Here is a 23,914-nt window from a genome sequence, read left to right on the forward strand (position 1 = left end):
CGTTTGACGCGACGGCGACTAGGGACGGCTCGTGGCTCCATGGACGTTCGGCGAGACAGAACGGTAAACCAACAGCGGCGGCTCCCTATCGCGCGCCCTGGCTCGCGCTCACCTCTCTCTCTCCCCTGGCTCCCTTTGTGAGTGCTCTCCCCCTCTTTCGCTCCATGGTCCAACGATGACGCGACGGCGGTGGTGAGGTCCAGCACGCCGGCGCGATCTTCCCCCTCCTCTTCTCTTCTTCCCTTGCTTCCGCCTCCCATTTCTTCTCTGTTGCAGTGAGTGGGTGCGTTTAATTTGCTCATGTGTGCTGAGGGTGAGAAAGGGTGAGGTGTTAGGGTTTGGGGGATGGTGTGGGGTAGTTTAGGTATTTTCATTAAAAGTAGGGTTAGTAGTGTAATCTCATAAAATAATTAGAAAGATAAAATAATAATCAAAAACCAAATTAATTATAAAATCTCTATCTTTAAAATACCTTCCAATTATAATTTATTAAATTATTTTCATTCAAATACTAATTAAATAAAACTTAGAGATAAGTAAATTAACTCTCTTTTATTTATAAAATAAAATTAAAAATCTAGATTTTAAAATTAAGACTTATAAAATATTTATTATTTTTCAATTATAAGAACTCTAAATTATAAATAAGAATTACTCTATTTGTATACAAAAATCTCTAAAAATGTATTCTTAATTAAATATAATAGATCATAAATGATGTATCAATAACTTTTCAAAATCCAGGGTCTTACACGTATTTTCTAATTAAATCAAAACGACGCCGTTTGGTGTTGAAGGGAAGAACCGGACTTTCAAAAAAATCGGCTGATTCATTCGGTTCACCGGTTAACCATCGGTTCGGTCAGTTTTTTATTGGTTTTAGACAATGATCGGACTGGCTAACTGACCGATTTTCAATTAATCCGGTTGAACCGGTTGGTCCAGTCCGATTTTCAAAACCTTGCCTATTATTATTGTTATAAAAAGGATACATGTGACTTTATAAAAATGGATATATCCTGGATTTTGATTATCTGAGAATTTACTGAGTGGCTGAAATAACTCCACATCACGAGCCAACGAATGCTGTCAATAGGGATGATCACAAAAACAGCGGAAACATGTATTTGCAAGAATTACTCGTGATTTAGGGCTAGATGAGGACCTGTGAAATTCTCACGACCTGTCACGCGAAAATGGATGGGGACTAGGGGATGACAAACGAGATGAAACCCGTCAGGCCGGCCTGTGTAATCCGCCAAAAAGAGCGAGGTGGACTGAAAGTTTGACACCGCCAAATTTAAAAATGGATTTTGACGGGTTTCGGTGGGGCAAGGCGGGGCAGGCTTCCCTTCCGAGCCAAGTGTTTTTTTGTCAGAGCCATTTTTTTACAAATTTCAATAATGTTATTGATCTACAAGAGGATAAAAATGATAATTGAAGATATTCTAAATTATATTTTGGATTATGTTTTATGTTTGATTGATTATAAATTTGAAGATGTTTAATTATATATTTTAGACAATATTTGTTTTGCTTTGGATAATGTTAGTTTTATTATTTTGTTTTAAAAAATTTGATTTATAATTATGTTTATTATATATTTATAATTATAAAGATTTTAATGTTTGTAAATTTATAAATTATAATTTTTTTATATCTTTAGAAATAATAAATTTATTGAAATGGTTGTAAAATTATATATATTATTTAATATTCAATGATTTATAAAAAAAAGATAGATTTAGTGCGCTTGGTCCGTCAACCCGCCAGTCTACCCTTGGGGCGGTCCAATCCGCCAGATGGCACTCTTTTAGCGGGGTAGGGTGGGCTTCTCCGTTTGTCACCCCTAATGGGAACACGAATATAAGTACCTGCCCTATGAAACCTATTAAATACACGCGAATATAAAATTACTAATTTATCCTAATTTAAATATGTAAATAGTATAAATTGATACTTTTTAGTACAAAAGCAATAATAAAGGTTATTAATTAAGTTAATTACATAATAAAAAAATTATGAATAAATTTTTTAACTAATTAAAAAATGAGATCATTATTTTTACATATTACAAAGTTTATGAAAAAAATTTTGAATAATAAATCAGTTTTCAATAAATTATACATTAGTCCTGTAAAAAATAATAATTAATATATTTGATATTATTATTTACGTACTAATATAATATATATTATCGATTATTAAGTTTATAATTAATTTTTAACCCAATTTTTAGTAACTAAAATTTAAATGATTGAAATTATTAAATATTGAATATTTTGTATCTAACCAATTTTATTTTTGTTATTGAAATTAAAAAAGAACGAGTTAATCAATTCTAAATTTAAATTTAGATTTGAGTAAGAAAATAAAAATATTTTAAATTTTATCTCACTAATTATAATTAATTTTAAGATAAGAAATTATTTTGTACATCATATATATTATAGGATAGTATGGTTATTTGCTATTTTTTAACAGTATATATTGGCAAATAAAATGGTATAAGAAATTAGAAAGAAATGTATTTACCAGTTCAAGAAATATTAATTTATTTTTTAATATAATAAATTATATATTGAATAACAAAAGTTGTTATTGGTTTCTCTTCACACTTATTAATATTTAACGATGGTGTTTCAATACATCATCTTACCAAGAAATATTAATCCATCTAATAACTTTTGTAATGACATAAATTTAAAAATTTAAAAATTATTTTATAAAATGTGAAATTTCAACAACTAATAATAATGTTGATCATATTATTTTGATTTAAAAAATGAATACGATACCAACAAATAAAATTGTCCCAAGTAAATTTCAACAAAGAAAAAAGTCTATAAGTATTTTTATTAATGAGAAATTAATCTATTTTAAAGACAAATACAATTTTTTTCTACGAATTTCCTAACTCGGTAAGTCGAGGACTAATCCACCACATATTAATACTCTATTTATTAAGGGTCTGCTGTTAACTAATGAATTGTTATACACACAAAGCGAGATTCGAACTCTAAATATTTGTTTAAACGGATAAATGAAATGACTATTCAACCGATCTAAATTAATTGAAACAAATACTAATTATTTTTAATATTTTTAAATTATAAAATATTTATAATAATTACTATATATAATGTTCATTTAATTTTTTAATAAATTTTTTTTATATAATTTTATGTATCATTCCGTGCAAAACACAGAAACATACACTTATATATATATATATAGATATATTTAATCAATTTAATTCGATTTATATAGATATATTTAAGAGATAGCGTATAATCAAAGCTAATTTAAGACCACGTTTGCATTAATTTTAAACTCCATTTTTTTAGATAAATTACTCAAGTATTAAATTATCATTAGGCAGGTGATTTTGGATAAAATTATTTTTATTAACTCTTTTTTTATATTTTTTTTACTTATTCTCACTTTATTTAATAATAAAATTACTGGTGAATTAAAAAAAATTCATTTTTATTGTCGTTCCTCTATTGCTATCTTTTTTATTTATTCTTTTTCTTTTTTTTCCCTCTAAATAGTTATTGTAATGTTTTTTATTTGTTTTTTTGTTTAATTTTTTTATTAAGAATATGAACAAAAAAAATTATAAAAAATTGAAATAAAAAAAAGACGAAGAAAAAATAAAAAGATAATGATAAAGAAAGAAAAAAATTTTAAATTGTGCATAATTTATTAGAAAATAACACTAAAATTTGTTAAGCATAAAATAAGAAGTTTCTTAATTTTATTTAAAACCAAAATTTTTTAACTATGAAATAAATTATTGTTAACACTTAAAGAGGGTGAAACAAAAATGAGGAGAATGTGAAACAAGAAGAAGAAGAAAAAGAAAAAGAGAAAAGAGAGTTTTGAATTGTGCAAAATTTATCAAAAAAATATAACTGAATTTTGTTAATCGTGACAAAGAAAATTTTTAAATTTTGACACCAAAAATTTTTAATTGTGACATAAAAATTTTTTAATTGTGTCATTCGTCATGTCTCATTTGGAATAAATTGATGTATTTTTGGTTCCAAATAAAATAGATTTTAATGTCATATTTTATTAGTTGAGTGAGTTTAGATTTTAGATTTGTATTTTTTTAAAAATTTTTTTATGCTATTTACCAAAAATTTATGTTCATTTTTAATTAAAAAATATATTTTTGTTATCACTGAATTGATTGTATTGTTGAACTAATATATAAGATATTTAGCCATTCAATATGTTTTTTATATTAATTTAATGTGTTTTTTTAAATCTAAAATACATCTAAATATATTTTATTAGTTGAGTGAATCAATTTTTTATTTGTGACCTTTTAAAGATTTTTGTGTTATTCATTAAAATTTTTGGTGTCATTCATAATTTTTTATATTATTTATAATTAAATGATGTGTTTTATTATTGTTAAACTAATTGTGAGATATTTAAAAAAATTATAGTAATAAAAAAATCAAATAAAAGAAAAAAAAAAGAAGAAGGGAAAAGTGATGATAGTGACAATATAATTACAAATTTACAATGATAACAAAGGGGGGGGGGGGGGAATAAGAAAAAAAAAGTAAAAAAGTGTACAATAATTTAATTAAACTTAATTAAAAATTATTTGACTGTCTAATTTTTCTATTCCAATTTATATTGTTAATTCTTTTTAAAAGTTGATTTAAATTGTTGCTTAATATTTAAGATTACGATAGCTGTCAAATTAGATATTTTTATCATGTAATTCATCTCTCAGCGGAAAATTCATATCTGTCTCCCTGTATACTTAGTAATTTTTTTCTTTTCATTTTTTCACTTTATAACTATATATATATATATATATATATATATATATATATTTTACAGTAACAAAAAAATTTTAAAAACTAATCGAATTTATTATTTTTAATTAATATTTTTAATTATTAATTTAATAATTTAGTAATGTATTTTTAATTTATTTTTTAAATATTATTAATTAATTATAATAAATTGATTAAATTCTGTTAGTAATCTAATATTTTTGTAACATATATATTTTGATAGTTACTTTTTTCACTCATGTCTATCTGGGAAATTTATTTTCGGTTTTTGACGATGATCTGTGCAAAAAGTTTATTTACTAATAAATTTTGAATTTAAAATATTATTAAAAACATTGTTAATATTTGCAAAATAGAATAACAGTATATATTAATAAAAAAATTTTAATTAATATTTTAAATTAATATTTATTTTTATATTTTTAGAATTTAAAATTAAAATATTCTGTTAATTAAATATTAATAAAAAATAATAAATTTTATTGATTAGCTGATATTAATAAACACTTAGTAATAGACTAGTAGTACATCAAGTAGAAAGTATTCTTGGATTTTATTTTTTTATTTTTTTTATTTTTTTACCAAATAGTTCTTTTTAATATAAATATAGTTTATTATTATAGTATAGTAAAATCTAGAACACTTGTCAATTCATCAAGGAACATTGAGTCCGAAAATGTAACAAATGGACGCTGATCCATGAAAGGAATTAGATCAGGTCAAATGTTTAAGGTATTAAAATAGCCACTAATTATATTGATGACTAATCGATTCACATGTTATTTAGTGATACGAATTTGACTTAGTTGATATAAGAAATAATAAAAATAAATAATAAGAAAAGAAATCGGCTCGCACAGCAAATACCAGGGGGTCCAAGTTTTGGTCCCATAGCCATGTGCTGGATAAAATCTGTAGCGATTATTATGAACTCCATCATTTTATTTAAATAAATTAAATAAATATTTTATTTATTGAAATAAATAATTATAAAAATTATTACAGAATATACCCTCAATCTTAACTCATTTACAGTGTAAACGAGATAAAGTTAGTGCACGTAACATGTGTATATCTTGTTAACAGTGTATAAAAAGATACATGCAAACTTATCTCATTTATCGATACGTGTTAATTTAATGTATTTACAGTGTAAACGAGATACAGTAAGACAAATTTTCAACTGCTATAAAAGGGTGTGCAACCATTGACATTCTCCACATACATTTCATATATTCTTCTCCTTCTTTTTTCTTGTAAAAAGTAGGCAAAAATATCTAATAGTAGTGGATATGTGGTTGTCTGTGTGTACCTCAATTGTCATATGAGAAACAGCGACAATTGGGTGATATTTGAGTGTGAGAATCCATTATTATTGCGCACTCAACGCGTAAGTTCGTTGTCCGAGTTGAAGAGTTTGATATTGAGTAACTTTGGTGGCATAGGGAGAAGAGAGATCGGAAGGATGGGGTATATGTTGTTAGCACTGTTGGGTAATGGAGTTTTTCGATTTCGACTGTTTCGGCTCTAGGGCGATGAACATGTGCGACTCATGTTTGACATCCATGGGAGAATCATGGTGGAACAAGAGCTTTCTGCCAAGGTTGGTGATGTTGGTGGTGGTGGTTCTATACGCTCGACATTTGTGCAGGATGACCCACCTCTCGCACCACCACCGATTTATGTTGCCAGTCCAGTGGAAGACATGGAGGTGGGTGAGGAAGACTGCGACGAAGAGTATGTTGTGGATAGCAACGATAGTGATTCCTCTGAATATGATGATGAAGAGGAGTTTGTACCGAAGACGCCGACCGAGACAGCGGTGTGCTATGTTTTGCCTCTTCCCACCCGATTCCAGCGCTATCAGATGTACTAAGTCACTATCATACATTGGATTTGGATGCCATGCATGAGAAATCTCTATTTTTCAACGCCGGAGAAGAGGATTACAACCTAGACTGTAAAACCCGGTTAACTAACGGCTAATTAACCCATAAATGAGAATTTATTCTAGAAAGCCTAAAATGTGATTTTTATGGCTATATGTGATAGAGGAGATTGAGACGAGAATTTTGGTACCAATTTTGTAGAATTCGGACCAAAATTGGACCGAACGGGTCAAACCGGGCCAACCGGACCCAAAGTGGGCCCTTGGCCCAACATAACTTAACCAAAACCCTAGTTTTCAGCACTCTCTCTCCTCATTTGTTACACACACAAGCTGAAATGGTGGAGAGGAAGGGAAGAACATTCTCTCAACTCCTCTCTCTCACTTGATCTTCAAATCACCATAACTTTTGATCTAGAGCTCCGATTGCCGCCCCGTTTGCGGCCACGCGTTCACCGCGGAGAGCTCTACAAAACCCATATAATCAATCTTGAGGTAAGCCACACCTTGCTGTTCGAAATCTCAGCCCCTATTTTCGAGTTTCATGGGTTAAATGTTGAGATTTTGGGTTCTTTGATGTTATAGGACCCAACTCTCTTGAAGGAGAAGGTTAATCTTGTCTCCTTGGATCTTGGAGGTGGTAAGATTCTCAACCCTAGTGTATTTTGTTATTTTATGATGTTTGGGTTTTGAGATGTTGTGTATGGGTGTGATGGTTGTGGCTTAGGTTGTGTGTGTGTGGATATTGGAGCTTGATTGGTGATTTTGAACAAGCTTGGAAAGGGCTTGGTGGTGAAAAATCTGCTCTTGGAGGTGTTGAGGCCTTGTGAGCTTGAGGATAAGTGGTTTAGAAGTGCTCCAGTGGAGCTTGGGAAAATCGGCTAAGGTATGGTTTCGGTTTCCCGTATCTAATATGTAATGTGGTAGGAAATACTTAGGCTAGAGGCCCTAAGATAGGCATTGAATGGTTGATGTTGTTGAATGATTGAGATATATGATGTGGTCATATATGTGATGATGAGTATTGATGCCTTGATAGTATGATGTATGAGAAATATGCATGTTGAGATATATGCTTAATGATTGGTTATGGTTGAATTATGGGTGAACCATGTTGATGGTGAGTATGATGTTGATTGTGTACATTAATGGTTTATTGGAATTGGTGTTGTTGAAACTTGGCATGAGGAATAGTATATGATATGTCAATATGTTTGGGTTTGAGCCACTTGGGTGAAGTGGGCTAAAATGATGAGATAGTGATTGTGTATTTTGTGGTAATGTGTCAATGTGTGAGTTGAGGAGGCTTGATGTTGAATTTGATACATTTTGAATTGATTGATTTCAAAGAAAGGGGATGAAATTGGCATGTTTTGATTGACTTTGAAAGGAGTTGAAAATGGTTTGTTTTGAAAATGGCATATTGTGGTTTTGTATGAAAATATGGTTTTTTTTTTGGGCATACTTTGACGGGACATAACTTGGACTACGGATCCTCGTTTTGTATCAAACCTGTTTAGAAATGAAATTGGATCCGGGATGTCCATACCGTTCGAAGAACGGGTGAAAAACGATTTAAAATGAGGAAGTTATGTCCGTTGGAAGATTGGGGTTCAAATCTGTAAATTCTGCAGCTTTTAACTTAGAAAATTTTTAGCAGAATGAACCCTTGCGCGTGGGCGCACCTGGCGCGTGCGCGCCGATCTTCCGAGAAGTGCCATCCACGCGTATGCGTGATGTGCGTGGGCGCGCCGATTGTGCTGCACCCAATGCCCAGTCATTTTCCCGAGAGTTATGCCAGAACTGTGCCGGTGTTGTGCCTGGGGCACGAGAACACCCGCGCGTACGCGCGGTTGACGCGTACGCGTCGATTGGCAAGTTTTTAACCCACGCGTTAGCGTGCATGACGCTTGCGCGTCGATGAAGTTTTGAGGCCACCCACGCGTGCGCGTGGAGTGCGCGTACGCGTGGCCCTGTTTTCATCCCAAAGTTGATTTTTGAGTTTTAAAAAGCCAAATCTCATACTTCTAAGCCTCCGATCTCACCATTCATGTCTTAAATCATCCTACTATGCCTAGCTATTAGTAAGGGGCTAGTGAATGTGATAACTTGCAAGTGAAGCAAGGGAAAAATGTATGATCAATGAGGATCAAGATGATTATGTGAGATGCGGAGGATGGTGGTGGAAGTGTTTGTTATGCCATGGGCCGAAAGGCTATAATTGTTAATGAAATGGCTGGTTATGGATTTAACCATGAGCCGGAATAGCTGTGTATGCTATGAATATTGGCTGGTTCTGGATTGAACCGTGAGCCGGAATGGCTGGTATGGATGTTGATCCATGGATGAGAATTCATGCATGTTGATGCTGAATTATTGATAATTGTGAAATTGCACTTCCACTATCTGAGTACGAGTTTCCTTGGGTAGTAGCAGTGGCTAGCCACCACGTGCTCCAGGTTGAGACTCGAAGCTCTGTTAACCCTATGTTGTAAGTGTGGCCGGGCACTGTGAAAGGCCCGGATGAGCTCGAACCCCCATAAATATTCACCAGTGAGGGTGAAGGATATGGATCATGTTTATGATCACGTTTATAACGAGTATAACTCGAGTTTGGGGATGCACGACAGAGGGACAGTCCAATGGTTAGCGACCAGGACTTGTCGGGTTGGCTCTATAACCGACAAGATGATATCATCGGCCACTAGGGACAGGCATTCATCATATGCATACTATGTGAATTGTTTGAGATTGCCTATTTGACTGCATATTACTTGCTAATTGTCTAAATGTCTTAACTGCTACTATTTGTATATTCTTTGTTTGATATATCTGTGTTTGCTATATTATACTCCTGCTGGTGGTTGGGAGGTTTGAAGGAATTGGAAAGGGAAGTATTAGTTAGACTGAAGAATCTTTAGTCAGATGCCCTTACATGGTTTAGCTTGTTTATAAGCTTTGATATTATCTGGAGGGAGTTATAGGATTGCCTTTGGCTTTCCTCTATTATTATATATTATATATGTGGAAGCTGTTACCATGCTGGGGACCTCTGGTTCTCACCCATGCGGATTTTGTGGTTTTCAGATGCAGGACGTGAGGTTTCCCGCTGAGGCATGCTGGAGACTTCTATACTTGCGAAGATCCTTTGTTCTCGGGGCTATTTTTGGTTTATATGTTTTGTTTAGATACTTTTATCTCCATTAAATAATACAAACTGTGATGACTCCTTTTATGGGAGAATTTTGGAGAATAGGTTTTATGTATTTGTGTCCCTTTGGGTTTCCTTGGGGTTTTCCTTATTTTATCATATGTATATATTGTTATGCTCGGACCGGTTATCTTCGCAGCCGGATCTTGAGTCTTGATATTCCTGTTTTTGACACTCTCTTGTATATATATAATCTCGCGTTGGTTTATCCTTGTGCGTTACGTTATCGATCGGAGTGTTGCACTTTTGAGTTGCGGTTTTTGTTTACCACTTTTTCTACAAAGGCTCCTAGTTATAATCAATTATTCATACTACTATACGTACTAAATTTTTATTTTAGAGGTCGTAATACCTTGCCATCTCTGAATTATGACTTAAGCATAAGGCTAAGTATGGTAGGGTGTTACATAGACGGTGGGAAGAGTTTCGGGTCGGCCACAGATTCAAATGCCGAGATGCAGTAATGCAAGGTATGAAGAACTACAGTATTCACAGAAGTGCTGAGTACCGAGTGGTCGAATTGAACCAATTAATGTATCATGTGCATTGCCGTCAAACCGCAAATGGATGTCCATGGAGTCTCCATGTTGTCCTCCGACAAAACCTCGGATACTGGTGAGTTCAAGTTTAGTTGAGGCGTACTTACTCATTTATGATTGCTATATATTGAGTAGTTTCCAACCATGGATGTTTTATTTCATTAGGGAAGTCTGGAGGGTTGGTGGAGCACATACTTGTTTAGCACCCACCATGTTCCAAGACCATCGACAGTTGGACAGCAGTCTCATCTGCAAGGTCATCCTACCGTTGATATAGTCTAACCCATCCAAGAGTATGGAGTCATGGTCGTTCTTCCTGACTAATCTGAGATGACATGTCACCCCACAAGAAGGCCTGTTGATTATTTCTGAAAGATCACAGGCGATCAAGGCTACACTGAGGGCCAATGATAGTGGTTGACAACCTCCTAGAGCGTTCCACGCGTATTGTATTAGACACATGGCCGCAAATTTCATATCTCGTTTCAGGTCCGTCGAGGGCAAGCGATACCTTATAGTCAAAGCAAGGTTTGGTACGAGTGATACATGGATGCCTTGAGAGGTTTGTCGTGAGAGATGACAGACTAGACTGGTCATTTCAACAAAGAGATATGGCTGCAACACTGTGACAGCAGTTGCCGGTTTGGTCATATGACAACAAATCTGTCGGAGTGCATCAATGCAGTTGTCAAGGTTACACAGTACTTGTTGATTTCTGCCATCGTGCGCATTACGTACGACAGGTTGTAAAAGTTATTCGTTACAAAGGGCAGGGAGGCACAGTCACAACTGGCTGCTGGAAATTGCTTCTCCCAGAGGCTGATGGCAGCCATTGAGAAGAACAAAGAAGGCATCCCGAAGATGCATGTTACTCATTATGATCGACGGGCTTCTGTGTTTGTTGTGGAGGAGTTAGAGCCATTCGAGGGGTTGGTCGCAAGGTTCTTTCCAAGTTCAGCTAGCGGTGGGTACGTGTGACTGTGGCCTCTTTTAGTCTCTCCACTACCCATGCCAACATGCGCTTGCTAGGTGTGCCGTCGCAAGCATCGAATGGGCTTTGTATGTTCATTCAGTTTACAAGCAGGAGGTTGTGTTCAAGGTATACGAGATGGAGTTTCCACCGATACCCGACAAGTCCCTATGGCCGAAGTAGTATAGGACTCTGCTTCGTCCTATCCCGCTTATGGCAGGAAGGCTACTGGAAGACATGTCTCTACTAGGTTCTGGAATGACATAGATGAGGTCAAGCAACAGGAGAAGATGTGTGGTCTATGCAGGCAAGTCAGTCATACTAGGAAGGGTTGTCCTAACTAACCCACGGACGAAGCTTATGTGTGATATTCGTTTACTGGGCTCGATGTTACCTAGTTGTTTTGTGTTATTCTAGTTATACTAAACGCTTATCAGTGTGATAGTGGTTTATGTAATATATATGTAATCATCAATGGATTTGGAAATCATGAGCATGTCTGTAAATCAATAAATTATATATATTTTGCATCCCATCATTAAAAGTTCAAACAGATTTTTTCATAAAACCAAACACAAAAAAAAGAATCACATAAAAGGACTATACATCAACAAGTCATACCAACTTCACTTATACAATACATCATTCATAGTCTAGTATATAAAGTTAATCACAAGATATTCTACATAATAAACTATAAGACATCAACGATGGTGGGGATCCTGGTAGTGGAGCCGATGTCCAATCTCACATGGTAGAGGCTGTGTCTGGCGCTGAGGTCGGCTGGGTTGAGGGTCTGCATTAGGCTGGGGCTGCGCAAAATGGTCCTGTGGCTACTGCGGAGATGGTGGAAGAAGTGGGATATATTAGCCCCCGGAGTAAGGAACGGGGGCATACTTGTGCAACTGAGAGTGAGGATAAGATAGTGGAGCTGAAGGAGGTGTTAACTGAGGATGGGATAAGGTCAGCAACAGACCGTAGTCCACTGACGGAAGTATTGTATACTGGGCACCCATCTCACCCTTGTCCCGTATAACGAGCCTGAACCCAGAGATATCTGTGGCATCCAAGCTGAAGTATGCACGGGAGCAGATAGATGATGAAACTGTCCGATACTCTGCTCCCTGCCAATCTGGAATTGATCGGCGAGGCATTGCATCAGCGCCTAGTGAGCGGTATGGAGCTGGAATGCATCCTCGAAGAATATCTTCTCAACCATCTGCTCCTCTTGGTAGCTGCTAGATGGACCGACATCATGCCATCTAGGTGGTGAGGTGTCCCAAACGGCCCGATGCTGCTGACCTCACCATATGGATCACGCGGTACGGGAGGTGGAGGCGGTGGTGGTGGGGGTGAATCATCGCCACCTACTGGGATGTCTCCATGATCTTCATGTCTATCGAACTCTGCCTCCTTGTCCGACTCCATATCCAATCGCTCCCGGCGAGGCCTGACCCTGTCCCTCCTAACCTCTGCTCCTGGTCCGTGCTCTTTTGCATCCATTTTCCTCCTAACAGGCCGCCGGGTGTCCTCCTTGACCTCCCTTGCACGCTTATGCCGATCAGGGATGTCCCTAGGAAGGTGGATAATGTCCCTCGGCTGGCTAGCAGTAGGTTGGACGTCTACAGGTAAATCGGCTAGCCTCGGATCATTGAGTACGTCTTGGCTTGATAGGTGCCTAACCCGGCAAGCACTCCGCCACCAATCCCAATACTCCCAGGTCAGCCTGTAGTCGAAGCATGGTTGAATGGAGATCCTGTGTCCCTCTGCAAAACATGCCGTCTAGCCGGCATACCACTCATCAATTCTGCCAGACCACCACACATCCTTGCCCCGTCCTGTGAATGTCAGGAACCTGTCAACATTAACCGGGGCGCCAGGCACATACTGCTCTCCATTGAACTGGTGCTTCACCAGGTCAACCTGGTGAAACTCGACGATATTGGGGCAGACGAGGGGGACGGCTGACATTTATGTCTCCTACTCTGCCTCCTCACCAAACCATGGCGAGCATAGAGCCTTCAGAGCAAGGTCATCATACAACATCCAGATAAACTGAAACAACAGTTATGGAATAAATAAATATTTCATATCCCTAAAAGTAAATAATGTTTCAAACCATAAAATTCAGTAAGTGCATACTTTTATTTAATTTATTTAAATCAATAAATCCTATATAAAGGACTAAATTAAAAATTAGGTTTTCAATTGTAGTGTTAACCTCGTCCCAACGTAACTGGTTTATCGCTAGATGCCATCGGAGAACCCTCGCTTTCATGCTAGTCTCTGTTCTGCTGCGTCAACCCTATCAACCTGACACCATTTACAAATAACACGAGTTCGTGTTATGAAATGTCATAACGAGTTACAAATTCAAAACATAAGCAAGACACAAACATTCATTACCTCGCAGCAATAGGATACATGAAATGTTATCGGTCAGGTGAAAATCACTGCAAAAGTCTCTGATATTTTCAAGACATCAACAGCAGAGTGCAGTCAGGAATGTCTGTCATGTCTCGGTATGCTGCAGAGCACAACGAGTGGTATGTCCATTGTAAGACCCCGAATTTTTAATTTTAATAATAAATTTATTTATGATTTATTATATTTTAATTAAGATTATATTTTAAGAGATTTTATATATAAATTAAGCAATTTTTTATTTATGATTTAAAAATTTAGTAATTGAATAATAAATTGAATAATTAGATTTTTAACTTTATTTTATGATTATAAAAGAAATTATTTTTTATTATCTCTAATTATTGAATTAGAGTATTATTTTTTGAAAATAAATTTTAGGTTGATAATTAAATTATATTTTTATAGATATTATTATTGAATTAAATTTGATTTTTAATTAATACTCTACCTAAACCCTAATTCCCAAATCAAAATCTTAAATCCCTAAAATACAAACCTAACCCTAACCTCTCTTAAACCTAGGCACACCCCACCCCTTCCCTTTCATACACTCACAGAGATGAAAAGAGAGAAAGAGAGATTCGAGAGTGAGGTTGCGATGGGAAAGAGAGAAGATAGGAGAGGGAGACCGCGCCGCCACTGCGTGTCATCACTATCGCGCCGCATCCAACTCACCACCATCGAACCTGTCACCGCTGATGAGCACTATCGGAAATAGAACCACGAAGAGAGAGGGAGTGCTCGCGAGAAGGAGCCGCTGTCGTGCCGTGCGAAGCCCTTGCCGTCGTTTGTTAAAGTCACCACCGAACACGAAAAAGGGAGAGCCAGACGCGAGGAGAAGAACGTGATGGGGTGGAGGAGGGCCCATGCTACCGTCACCGCACTCCTCTGTTAACCGCAAGAAACTGCCGTCGTCGCCGTTGCTGGTGAAGTCAGGCCCGTTGCCGATCTGGGCTGAGGGAGAGGAAAACGCCGGGAAGAGAGAGAAGGTCACAGTGGGGAGGGGTGTTATCACTGTGGTTTTCGTTGTTGTGGTTGAAAGTTACCGCTGAGCTGCATGCGGCTGTTGGAGCTGCTCTGAAGCCATTCTTGTCACCGGATATGACACGGGTGTCGCTGTAATCAACTAATGGAACTACCGTTGCTCAGTTCTTAGTTCTCACTCAGTACAGTAAGCTGTTTTTGCCTTGAAACCCTAGACGTTAGTATTTTGTTATAGTTTGTTGAGGTTTTTGTGACGTCAATGTCTCAGGGTCGAAGTTACTGTGACTGCATGTGGTGTTTGATGGCTGCCGCTGTTACAGGCCAAGAAAAAGGGGTCTTTGATGCGCTGTATAGCTTTCGAGTTTTGACGAGTTGAAGTATGGAAATTTTCTTAAATTTATTTTACTTTCAAGAGTTTTTATAAATCGATATTAAAGTGAAAAATATATTTATTATATGATTACGTAAATATTATGAATTGAATTATTTTGTATAACGAATTGTTTGTTTGATTGAGCCATTGACTGACTGAGGTGGCTGGAGATTGTGAATCTTAATTGAGTATATGAAAGTTGGTTAAATTGTAATTCATTGGGTTGATGGTTTGAATTTTTGGATTTCGTGGATTTCATTAAGTTGAGTTTGGTATGGTTGTGATAATAATTTATTGGAAACAATTAGAATTGGTCTTGCTGATTTATCAAAAATTATTTGATTTGGGAATTGATTTGATATTACAAATGAATTGATAGTTGAAAATTTGAATTTTATGTTTATTTGGAAAATGATTTGGTTTTGAGCCAGTTAGAAAGGATTCGAGAAAATGGTTTGGATGGAACTTGAGAAGGGTGACAAAGTTCGAATTTTAGGGTAGATGCTGCCGAAATTTTTATAAAAACTGAAACTTTGTTTGAACCATTATTTAAAAGAAAATTTAATTTAAGGATCATATTAATTGATTTCGAATTATTAAGAAAAGCTTTATGTTTTGAGTTCAATTAAAGAAATACATTTTAAGGAATTGTGATTCAAGGGGTTTAATAATTTTAAAAGAATGAGATTTGTCGTCCTCCCTAAAGTCTCGAGACCTTGCCATGAGGTTTAATTAATAATTGATTTTTTTTTAATTTTTTGAAAGAGTTTTAAATCTGAAATGGTTTTGAAGTTGGTTTGGAAAAAATCTTGGTTAAGTAAGAATTGGGTTCTGTATGAAAGAAGAACTTGTTTTAAGTAAAGTGGTTTTGGAGGTTTCAGAAAAGGTTATAAGGAGTGATGTTGGTTTTAAATAAAGATGATTTGAGGAGAATGTGATTACCGACGAGCATGGTTTGTGGTGGTTTACCGCTCGCCCAGTGTCGAGGCATCTATGGGGATCGTGGTGGTTTACTGTCCACATGTTTTTAAATGATAATGTTTTGTGGGGTTCGTGGTGGTTTAACGTCCACATGTGTGTTGTTTTTCCAATTGAAGATCTTGCGAGGTTCGTGGTGGTGTACCGCTTGCAATGGTGGGGTTTGTGGTGGTGTACCGCCCACCAGTTTTCAAGAGGACGATATTCGGATTAGCTACCGGGTTTGTATTAGGTGTGCTTATTTGTTTTGGTTTGCCTATCTGATAAATTATGTTTAACTGGTAACTGTGATACTTGCTGTAATTGTTTTTTAAATGTGTTTGCCTTGTATTTACTTGTGCTTATGATTGATTTCTATTTTGAGTATTTGATGGTGGTTTGTTTGAATTGGGTCGGAAGCCGAGTTGAGTTAATTTGGACCATAAGTCGTGATTGGTTGGATCAGTGATAAGTTTTGGTTAAAATGATTTTAGTAAGTAATGAAATGCATGAGATGTTATTTTGCGTGGAGTTTTGTAAGAGCAACATGAGTTTCTAAATTTGGATTATGAACTGACGATTACTACAATTAAAAAATAATTTTATTTAAAAATATCTTCTTATAATAATTCTCAAATCCTCTACTGCGAGGACGACGTTCTCATCCCCTACAGATTTTTCTTTTCAGGATATGGACGCAGAAGTCATGAAGAGTTTACCTAGTTTTTGTTGTCGCGATGTTTTGTATTGCTCTAGTTATTATTTATTCTTTTCTCGCATTTATTCTTACAAATTTTGTAAGAAGAATAGGACCTGTATGTATATATTGCTTGTAAGTTATTACTCTATATATATTCTTTGTAAGTACTATATTTGGTTTGTATGTATATAAGTCTCCAACTAAAATGTCTTTCTTTGTGGGTTATACGCTTTTAAATTTTAAATAGGCTCCTATCTTGATATTAAATATATTTAGAGTCGTCGTAATATCCAAGCTATCAGAGTGGCGCAGCCGGAAGCGTGATATGCTGATAGTGTGAGGGTGTTACATCCATGCAAGCACCGCTGAGTCCCAAGATAACCCAAGGCATCGCTGAAAGTCCTGAAGTAGAGGTAGTCACCGTAGATGGACCAAGTTGTTCGATTTGTCCGTCATCAGGTACCTCCCTATTAGTAACAGTATGTAACACCTCGCATACTGTCGGAATGTTTCTGGGTCGTCCGTCTGTGGCATCTGGCGGACACGGTCACGTAACCATGTAAACTTTAGTGAGAATGACTCCTTCCTCTGCAACCCCTGTTGTGGAACCACCGGAGGCCTGGCACCGAGTAGCCGATCCACCAACTCCCACGTCTTCATGCCGTACCACCTTTAGAAGTCACGAAGCACTCCCCAACTGGCTCCCCCTTGTGCACGTAGTCCAAGGTGGTACGCCACGTCCTGCAGGGTGATAGTGGCCTCACCCATGGCAGATGAAACGTGTGGGTCTCTGGACGTTATCGCTCCACGAATGCCGTGATCAGGGAATTATCGAATACGAAATTTCTAAAAGGCACCATGTCGCTGGATCCAGCCTCCCTCAGATACGGGATGATGGCGTCGGGTAGTGATAGCGTGTGACTCATTTGTCGAGGTAGGAGTAGACGAGGCCTTTGACAAAAAAAATATTTCACAATTATTAAAAATTAAAAATTTGTATAGGTCCATCAACATATCAAACTGTCTTGACTATTCTATACATTTGCTTAACAGAATTTTACACATTTTCTCAATATGCTACGTGAAATTAAAACATTCAATAAAGCAATTAATAATTTAACTATCAAACTTTGACTTAACTTAATAATCTAATTATCAAACTTGGATAGTTAATAACTAAATTAAGAAATTAAGAAACGTGTGACAAATAAACTAACGTCAACGGTTGTAAAACATCTACCCCAACATTTAAATTATAAATTAATAATTATGTAGTTAACAACTTAATTATCAAAAAATGATAACTATATTCCTAGAATTATTAATTACTATTAGTGACTTATTCATAATAATACAAATTGTATTCTAATTCTTGGCACGTACCCTAACCATGGCTATACATATATGGGATTACATAAAACTCAAAATAATAAAACTAACCGCAAAGTCGGTTGCCTCGGCGTAGTGCTATGTCGTGTTCAGCCTGTTGATGTCCCGATCACATGCATCTGCGCGCGCCATCTTCGTCCTACCCGATAATATGGTCAGAAAAGAATAGAAGAGAGGAGAAAGTAGTCGAAAGGTTCAAACTGGGGCTAGAACTATGCTGTAAACGACATCTATATATAGGCGTCTCTTAGCCTTATCTTGTTTACCGTATAAATGAGATAATATTGCACAGATTTTGTTTACTGTAATAAAAGCAAGATATACATGTGTTACGCGCACTAACTTTATCTCGTTTACAATGCAAAAGAAATACATAATTATAAATGAGATAATGTTGAGAGACGTATTTTCGTAATAATTTTTATAATTATTTATTTCAATAAATAAAATATTTATTTAATTTATTTAAATAAAACATCCAACAAAAGACGGTCATAATTTATGAATGTGAAATAAAAGAAAATTTATTCTTCCCTTTTCCGAAAACCTATATATACTATTTAGACTTAGAGAATATATTTTTTCCGGATTTGTCATATATATTCTTTAAAAATAAAATCTTATATAATTAACTAATTATTCATCAGCAGCGCTTGGTTAGATAAAATTGGACTACATTTATTTCTTATTCATTTTCTTCTTTACACCAACTTTTGGGGTAAGCAACATTTTTATTCTTCAATACTTGCAAAACATACATTATAATTTACTTTTTAATAAACTATTAGTATTATAATTCATTATATATATGCACATATTTTCTATATTATTGAATCTATCTGAAATGTTGATGGTTGAATCTTGAACGGGATTTAAAAGAAAAAAGAATGGTGGGAGGAGGAAGGAAACGACGTCGTAAGTGACTTGAACGGGTTATAAGTGAGGAGGGAGAATAGAGCGCAAAAGAAGGGGTTGAAGGGTATATGCGAGTGGAATATTTGGTTATTGAACTCAGTGCGGTTATGTTTTTGTTTCCCTTTTTCTTTTTCTTTTTTCCCCTTTCTTTGCGTCGGCTATAAATCTTTACACTCCCCCTTTCACCTCTTTCACAACTACCCCTCTCTCTGATTCCCACCATAAGTCATAACCTTCTTGGACTTGCAGGTTAGTGTTCACAACATCTTCTTGTTAATTCCCTAGCTCTCTCATGATTCCTACGTTTTCTTTGCCCTTTGCCGTCGCATTCATATTATTACTTAACTGTATGACTACCATGCCCCATGCATGCAACATATTTGCCATGGCTACTTACAAACGTTCTTGTTTTTTCTTTTTTTTTTTTTCCGTATATTTATCAATATTACAGTTTTCTCGTTTTCCACAATATATAATCGTCCTCCTATTTCATGATCATTCAGCTATTTGCATGGCTTCATGGTTTTGCATACCTGACTGAATCAATCAGAGTCAGTTGGCCTTTAATTAATTTCAGTTGTTCCTTACGAAGGATTAAGTTTTAGGAACCTAGTAATTTTCTCTATCTCATCATAAAGTTAGATATTTCCTGCTGATATTTTTCTTTGCTCCGTTTTGGAGCTTCTCCGTATTTTAACGGATCCTGATATGTTAATTATTTTCTCTGTTTCTTAATGGCGGCGCCCAGTGATAATGTCAATTTTCTTTTATTTTCGGGAGGTGTGTCCGTGTGTGTGAGGGAGCTAGGTATTCCTCTCAGGAATTCATTCACAGGGTTTTTCATTTTTATAAATCTTTTATTTTATTTTATAGTATTTTGTTCAATTCAATTACCGCATGGAGTTTGAAACTTTAGGAGATTATGTGTGCCCTCAGCAATTTTCTAATACATAGGGTTTTGTTAATTTGCATGTCTTGTGAATAACGTGCCTCGATTTGTTAGAGTAACAGATTTTCAATTTTGAATTCAGAATTTCAATTTCAATGATGTTCTGGTGCTTGATTTAACACAATATTTGTATGCTTAAGTTCCATTTTTTTTTCAAAATGAAAAATAAGAAATAAAAATCAGAGACCTCATAAATTGTCAAATCTGCCTCTTGGTTCCATTTTTTTGCAGAGAAAGCAAGCATTTGACAGAGAGGGAGAAACAGAAGGGAGCTTGAAATTTTGGAGTCATGGCCAAGGAGCAAATGCAAGTTCTGAATGCACTTGATGTGGCAAAAACACAATGGTATCATTTCACTGCAATAATCATAGCTGGAATGGGGTTCTTCACCGATGCATACGATCTATTCTGCATATCCCTTGTGACAAAGTTGCTAGGCCGCATATACTACCACGTTGATGGTGCGGAAAAGCCCGGTACATTGCCTCCTAACGTATCAGCTGCTGTAAATGGTGTAGCTTTCTGTGGAACGCTGTCAGGACAACTCTTCTTTGGATGGCTTGGAGATAAGTTAGGCCGAAAAAAGGTCTATGGCATGACTCTGATGATGATGGTAATATGCTCCATTGGTTCTGGCCTTTCCTTTGGGCATAGTCCGAAATCCGTCATGGCAACTCTCTGCTTCTTCCGGTTTTGGCTTGGTTTTGGTATTGGTGGAGATTACCCGCTTTCTGCTACCATAATGTCCGAGTATTCTAACAAGAAGACTCGTGGTGCTTTCATTGCCGCGGTCTTTGCTATGCAAGGCTTTGGAATCTTGGCAGGTGGTATATTTGCGATCATAATTTCAGCTGCATTCAGAGACAGGTTTAATGCTGCACCCTATGAGGTTGATCCAGTTGGTTCAACTGTTCCACAAGCAGATTATGTTTGGAGAATAATTGTGATAGTTGGAGCACTCCCGGCTGCATTGACTTATTACTGGCGTATGAAGATGCCGGAAACTGCCCGTTATACTGCCTTAGTTGCAAAGAATCAAGAGCAAGCTGCAGCAGATATGTCTAAGGTTCTGCAGGTGGAGATTCAAGCTGAGCCAAGGAAGGAGGAGCAGGAAAAGACTAAATATGCCTTGTTCTCAAAGGAGTTCCTTAGTCGCCATGGTCTACATCTGCTCGGCACAACAACCACATGGTTCTTGCTTGACATTGCATTTTACAGCCAGAATCTTTTCCAAAAAGATATCTTCAGCGCAGTTGGTTGGATCCCTCCTGCAAAAACCATGAATGCCCTTGAGGAGGTTTACAGAATTGCAAGGGCTCAAACACTTATTGCTCTTTGCAGTACAGTTCCTGGCTATTGGTTTACAGTGGCTTTCATTGACAAGATCGGAAGATTCGCCATCCAACTGATGGGGTTCTTCTTTATGACTGTCTTCATGTTTGCTCTCGCCATTCCTTACGACCACTGGACACACAAGGAGAACCGCATTGGATTTGTAGTGATGTATTCCTTAACTTTCTTCTTCGCAAATTTCGGGCCTAACGCCACCACGTTTGTGGTGCCGGCAGAGGTTTTCCCTGCTAGGTTCCGGTCTACATGCCATGGGATATCATCGGCATCCGGGAAGCTCGGAGCTATCGTAGGAGCATTTGGGTTCTTGTATTTGGCACAAAACAAGGACAAGAGCAAAGCAGATGCAGGGTATCCTGCAGGTATTGGTGTGAAGAATGCACTGATTGTGTTAGGTGTAGTTAACATTTTAGGATTCTTCTTTACATTCTTGGTGCCTGAGGCAAAGGGGAAATCTTTGGAGGAGATGTCAGGTGAGAATGAAGAGGAACAAGTACCTCCCGAACTGTCAGAACAGCAGAGTTCTTACAGCAACAGAACTGTTCCATATGTTTAGGTTTATGTTACCATTCAGTAGTACTATTAGAATAAAATTCTAGTGTTTTTAATTGGGATAGGGAAATCACAAAATGTTTGCCTTGTCTTCTCTACATTTTTTTTTCTATTAAATTTTGTTTAGTCATTATGTAACAGAAACTGAGTGTTTGTTATATGAATATTGGAAAATACTAAGACGTGTTCAATTGACGTGTGACTATCATCATTGGAGTGTATAACAGTACTTTGAATAACCAGTATCTCTGAACAACCTGTGTTAGTGTTTTCTTCATTTCTTTTGCTTTTCGACATTATTGTTGCTTTTTCCTCTGAAGTCAAAGGAACACTATAATAGTTTATGAATGAAGTTGGACTTTTAATACATAGTAATATAAATATGTTGAAAATCATACTAACTGACTTTTCTTGTTGCTTTGTGTGCCTCTTTTGAGTGTTTACCTGCACTATGTGCTAGTGTTAATATAGATGATTAAATTCGGAAGTTGAAAAGACGCAAAATATGACCCGTGTGCTTACTAGTGGCAGTTCCAACTCTGTTTTCAGCATATAGCTTTTAACATCTTTGACTTGTGCCTTCAAAAAGTTCTTTCCAATTGGAACTTGGAAGAAATAAAAAAATCAAGTTGGATTGATATTTCAATGTTGTTACTTGCACAACCTCCCACTTAAGTTTGTACTCTATATTATATCAATATATTTTTTATATTTTTTATACAGCCAATAATATATAATGGAAAATTTTTTAAGTATGCTAGTTTCAGTAAAATTTAATGTTAATTTTAATAATTATATATTATATATAATTTTAAATATATTTTATATATAATATATATTATATATTTTTTATAATTAAGATCAACGATTAAAAATTACTGAAACACTAATATATTAGTATACTTAAAATTTTTTCTATATGATTAATGTATTATACAATGCACACAAACTTTTTATTTTTAAATTTATTTGATTCTGATACACTACTGGTTAAATTTCTATATTTTTTAATGTATTTGTATTTTTTGTAAAAAATCCTTTTGAGAAATTGAACTCGGTGTTCTTGACTGTGTGCTTACAAACGTCAGCATCAAATATTGACTTTCCAAAAAAAATATATTATGGAGTTAGGTTATATTTTTAGTTTTCTCTATTTAGGGTCATGGGTGATGATCGTTCAGTTAATGACTCAATGGACTCTCAAATTTGGATTCTGATATTCTTCCACATTGTTTACAGTGCCGTGTTCTCACTTCCTAGTTCCTACTGTTTCCACGTATATAAGCTAGATATAATCGAGTCAAACCTGATCAAACCAAACATTAATTAGTTCAAGTATTAGTTATGGAAGTGTAAAGTTCAAACTTCAAACCAACTCAATTAATTTAATATTAATTATAAAATAAATAAAATCTAATAATATTTATAAATTTATTTTATAATTTTAAAATCTTTTAAATTATAATAATTATTTAAGTTTGAATTAACCATGTTTTATTATTATTATTATTTAGATGAATGTTTTTTCAATTTTTTTTAGTTTTTTTGAATTTTATTTTCAATCGAATATCCAATTACTCGAAACTAATTCAATCCGGTAGTTCGAGTCAATTCACTAGAAAATAAAAATCACAAATCGAAACTAATTTAAAACATATTAGAATATAATCAGTTCAGTTTTTATTTTTTTTTTAAATTCAAACGAACTCGAGTTGTAAATACCTTAATTGAAATTAGTTATTAGTATAAAATATGTATTGAAATATAAAATTATATATTAAAAATAAATTAAATAATATATATTTATACACAAATATATAATGATTAATTTTAATTATTAATTTTAGTGTATAAATATTTTTGAAGTCCGTCAAAATGTTGTTGAGT

General features: G+C 35.3%; 1 protein-coding gene across 1 annotated transcript; it reads left to right on the forward strand.

Moving 5' to 3' along the window:
- The first annotated feature begins 19,237 nt into the window (after positions 1-19,237).
- Positions 19,238-22,422, forward strand: LOC130935449 (inorganic phosphate transporter 1-4-like). The gene is made up of 2 exons (XM_057865202.1): positions 19,238-19,425; positions 20,357-22,422. Exon 2 carries the CDS (start codon positions 20,415-20,417, stop codon positions 22,029-22,031), a length of 1,617 nt encoding a protein of 538 aa, XP_057721185.1. The 5' UTR covers positions 19,238-19,425; positions 20,357-20,414; the 3' UTR covers positions 22,032-22,422.
- Positions 22,423-23,914: the final 1,492 nt, after the last annotated feature.

This window comes from Arachis stenosperma, chromosome 6, assembly GCF_014773155.1.
Source record: "Arachis stenosperma cultivar V10309 chromosome 6, arast.V10309.gnm1.PFL2, whole genome shotgun sequence".
Lineage (NCBI taxonomy): Eukaryota > Viridiplantae > Streptophyta > Magnoliopsida > Fabales > Fabaceae > Arachis > Arachis stenosperma.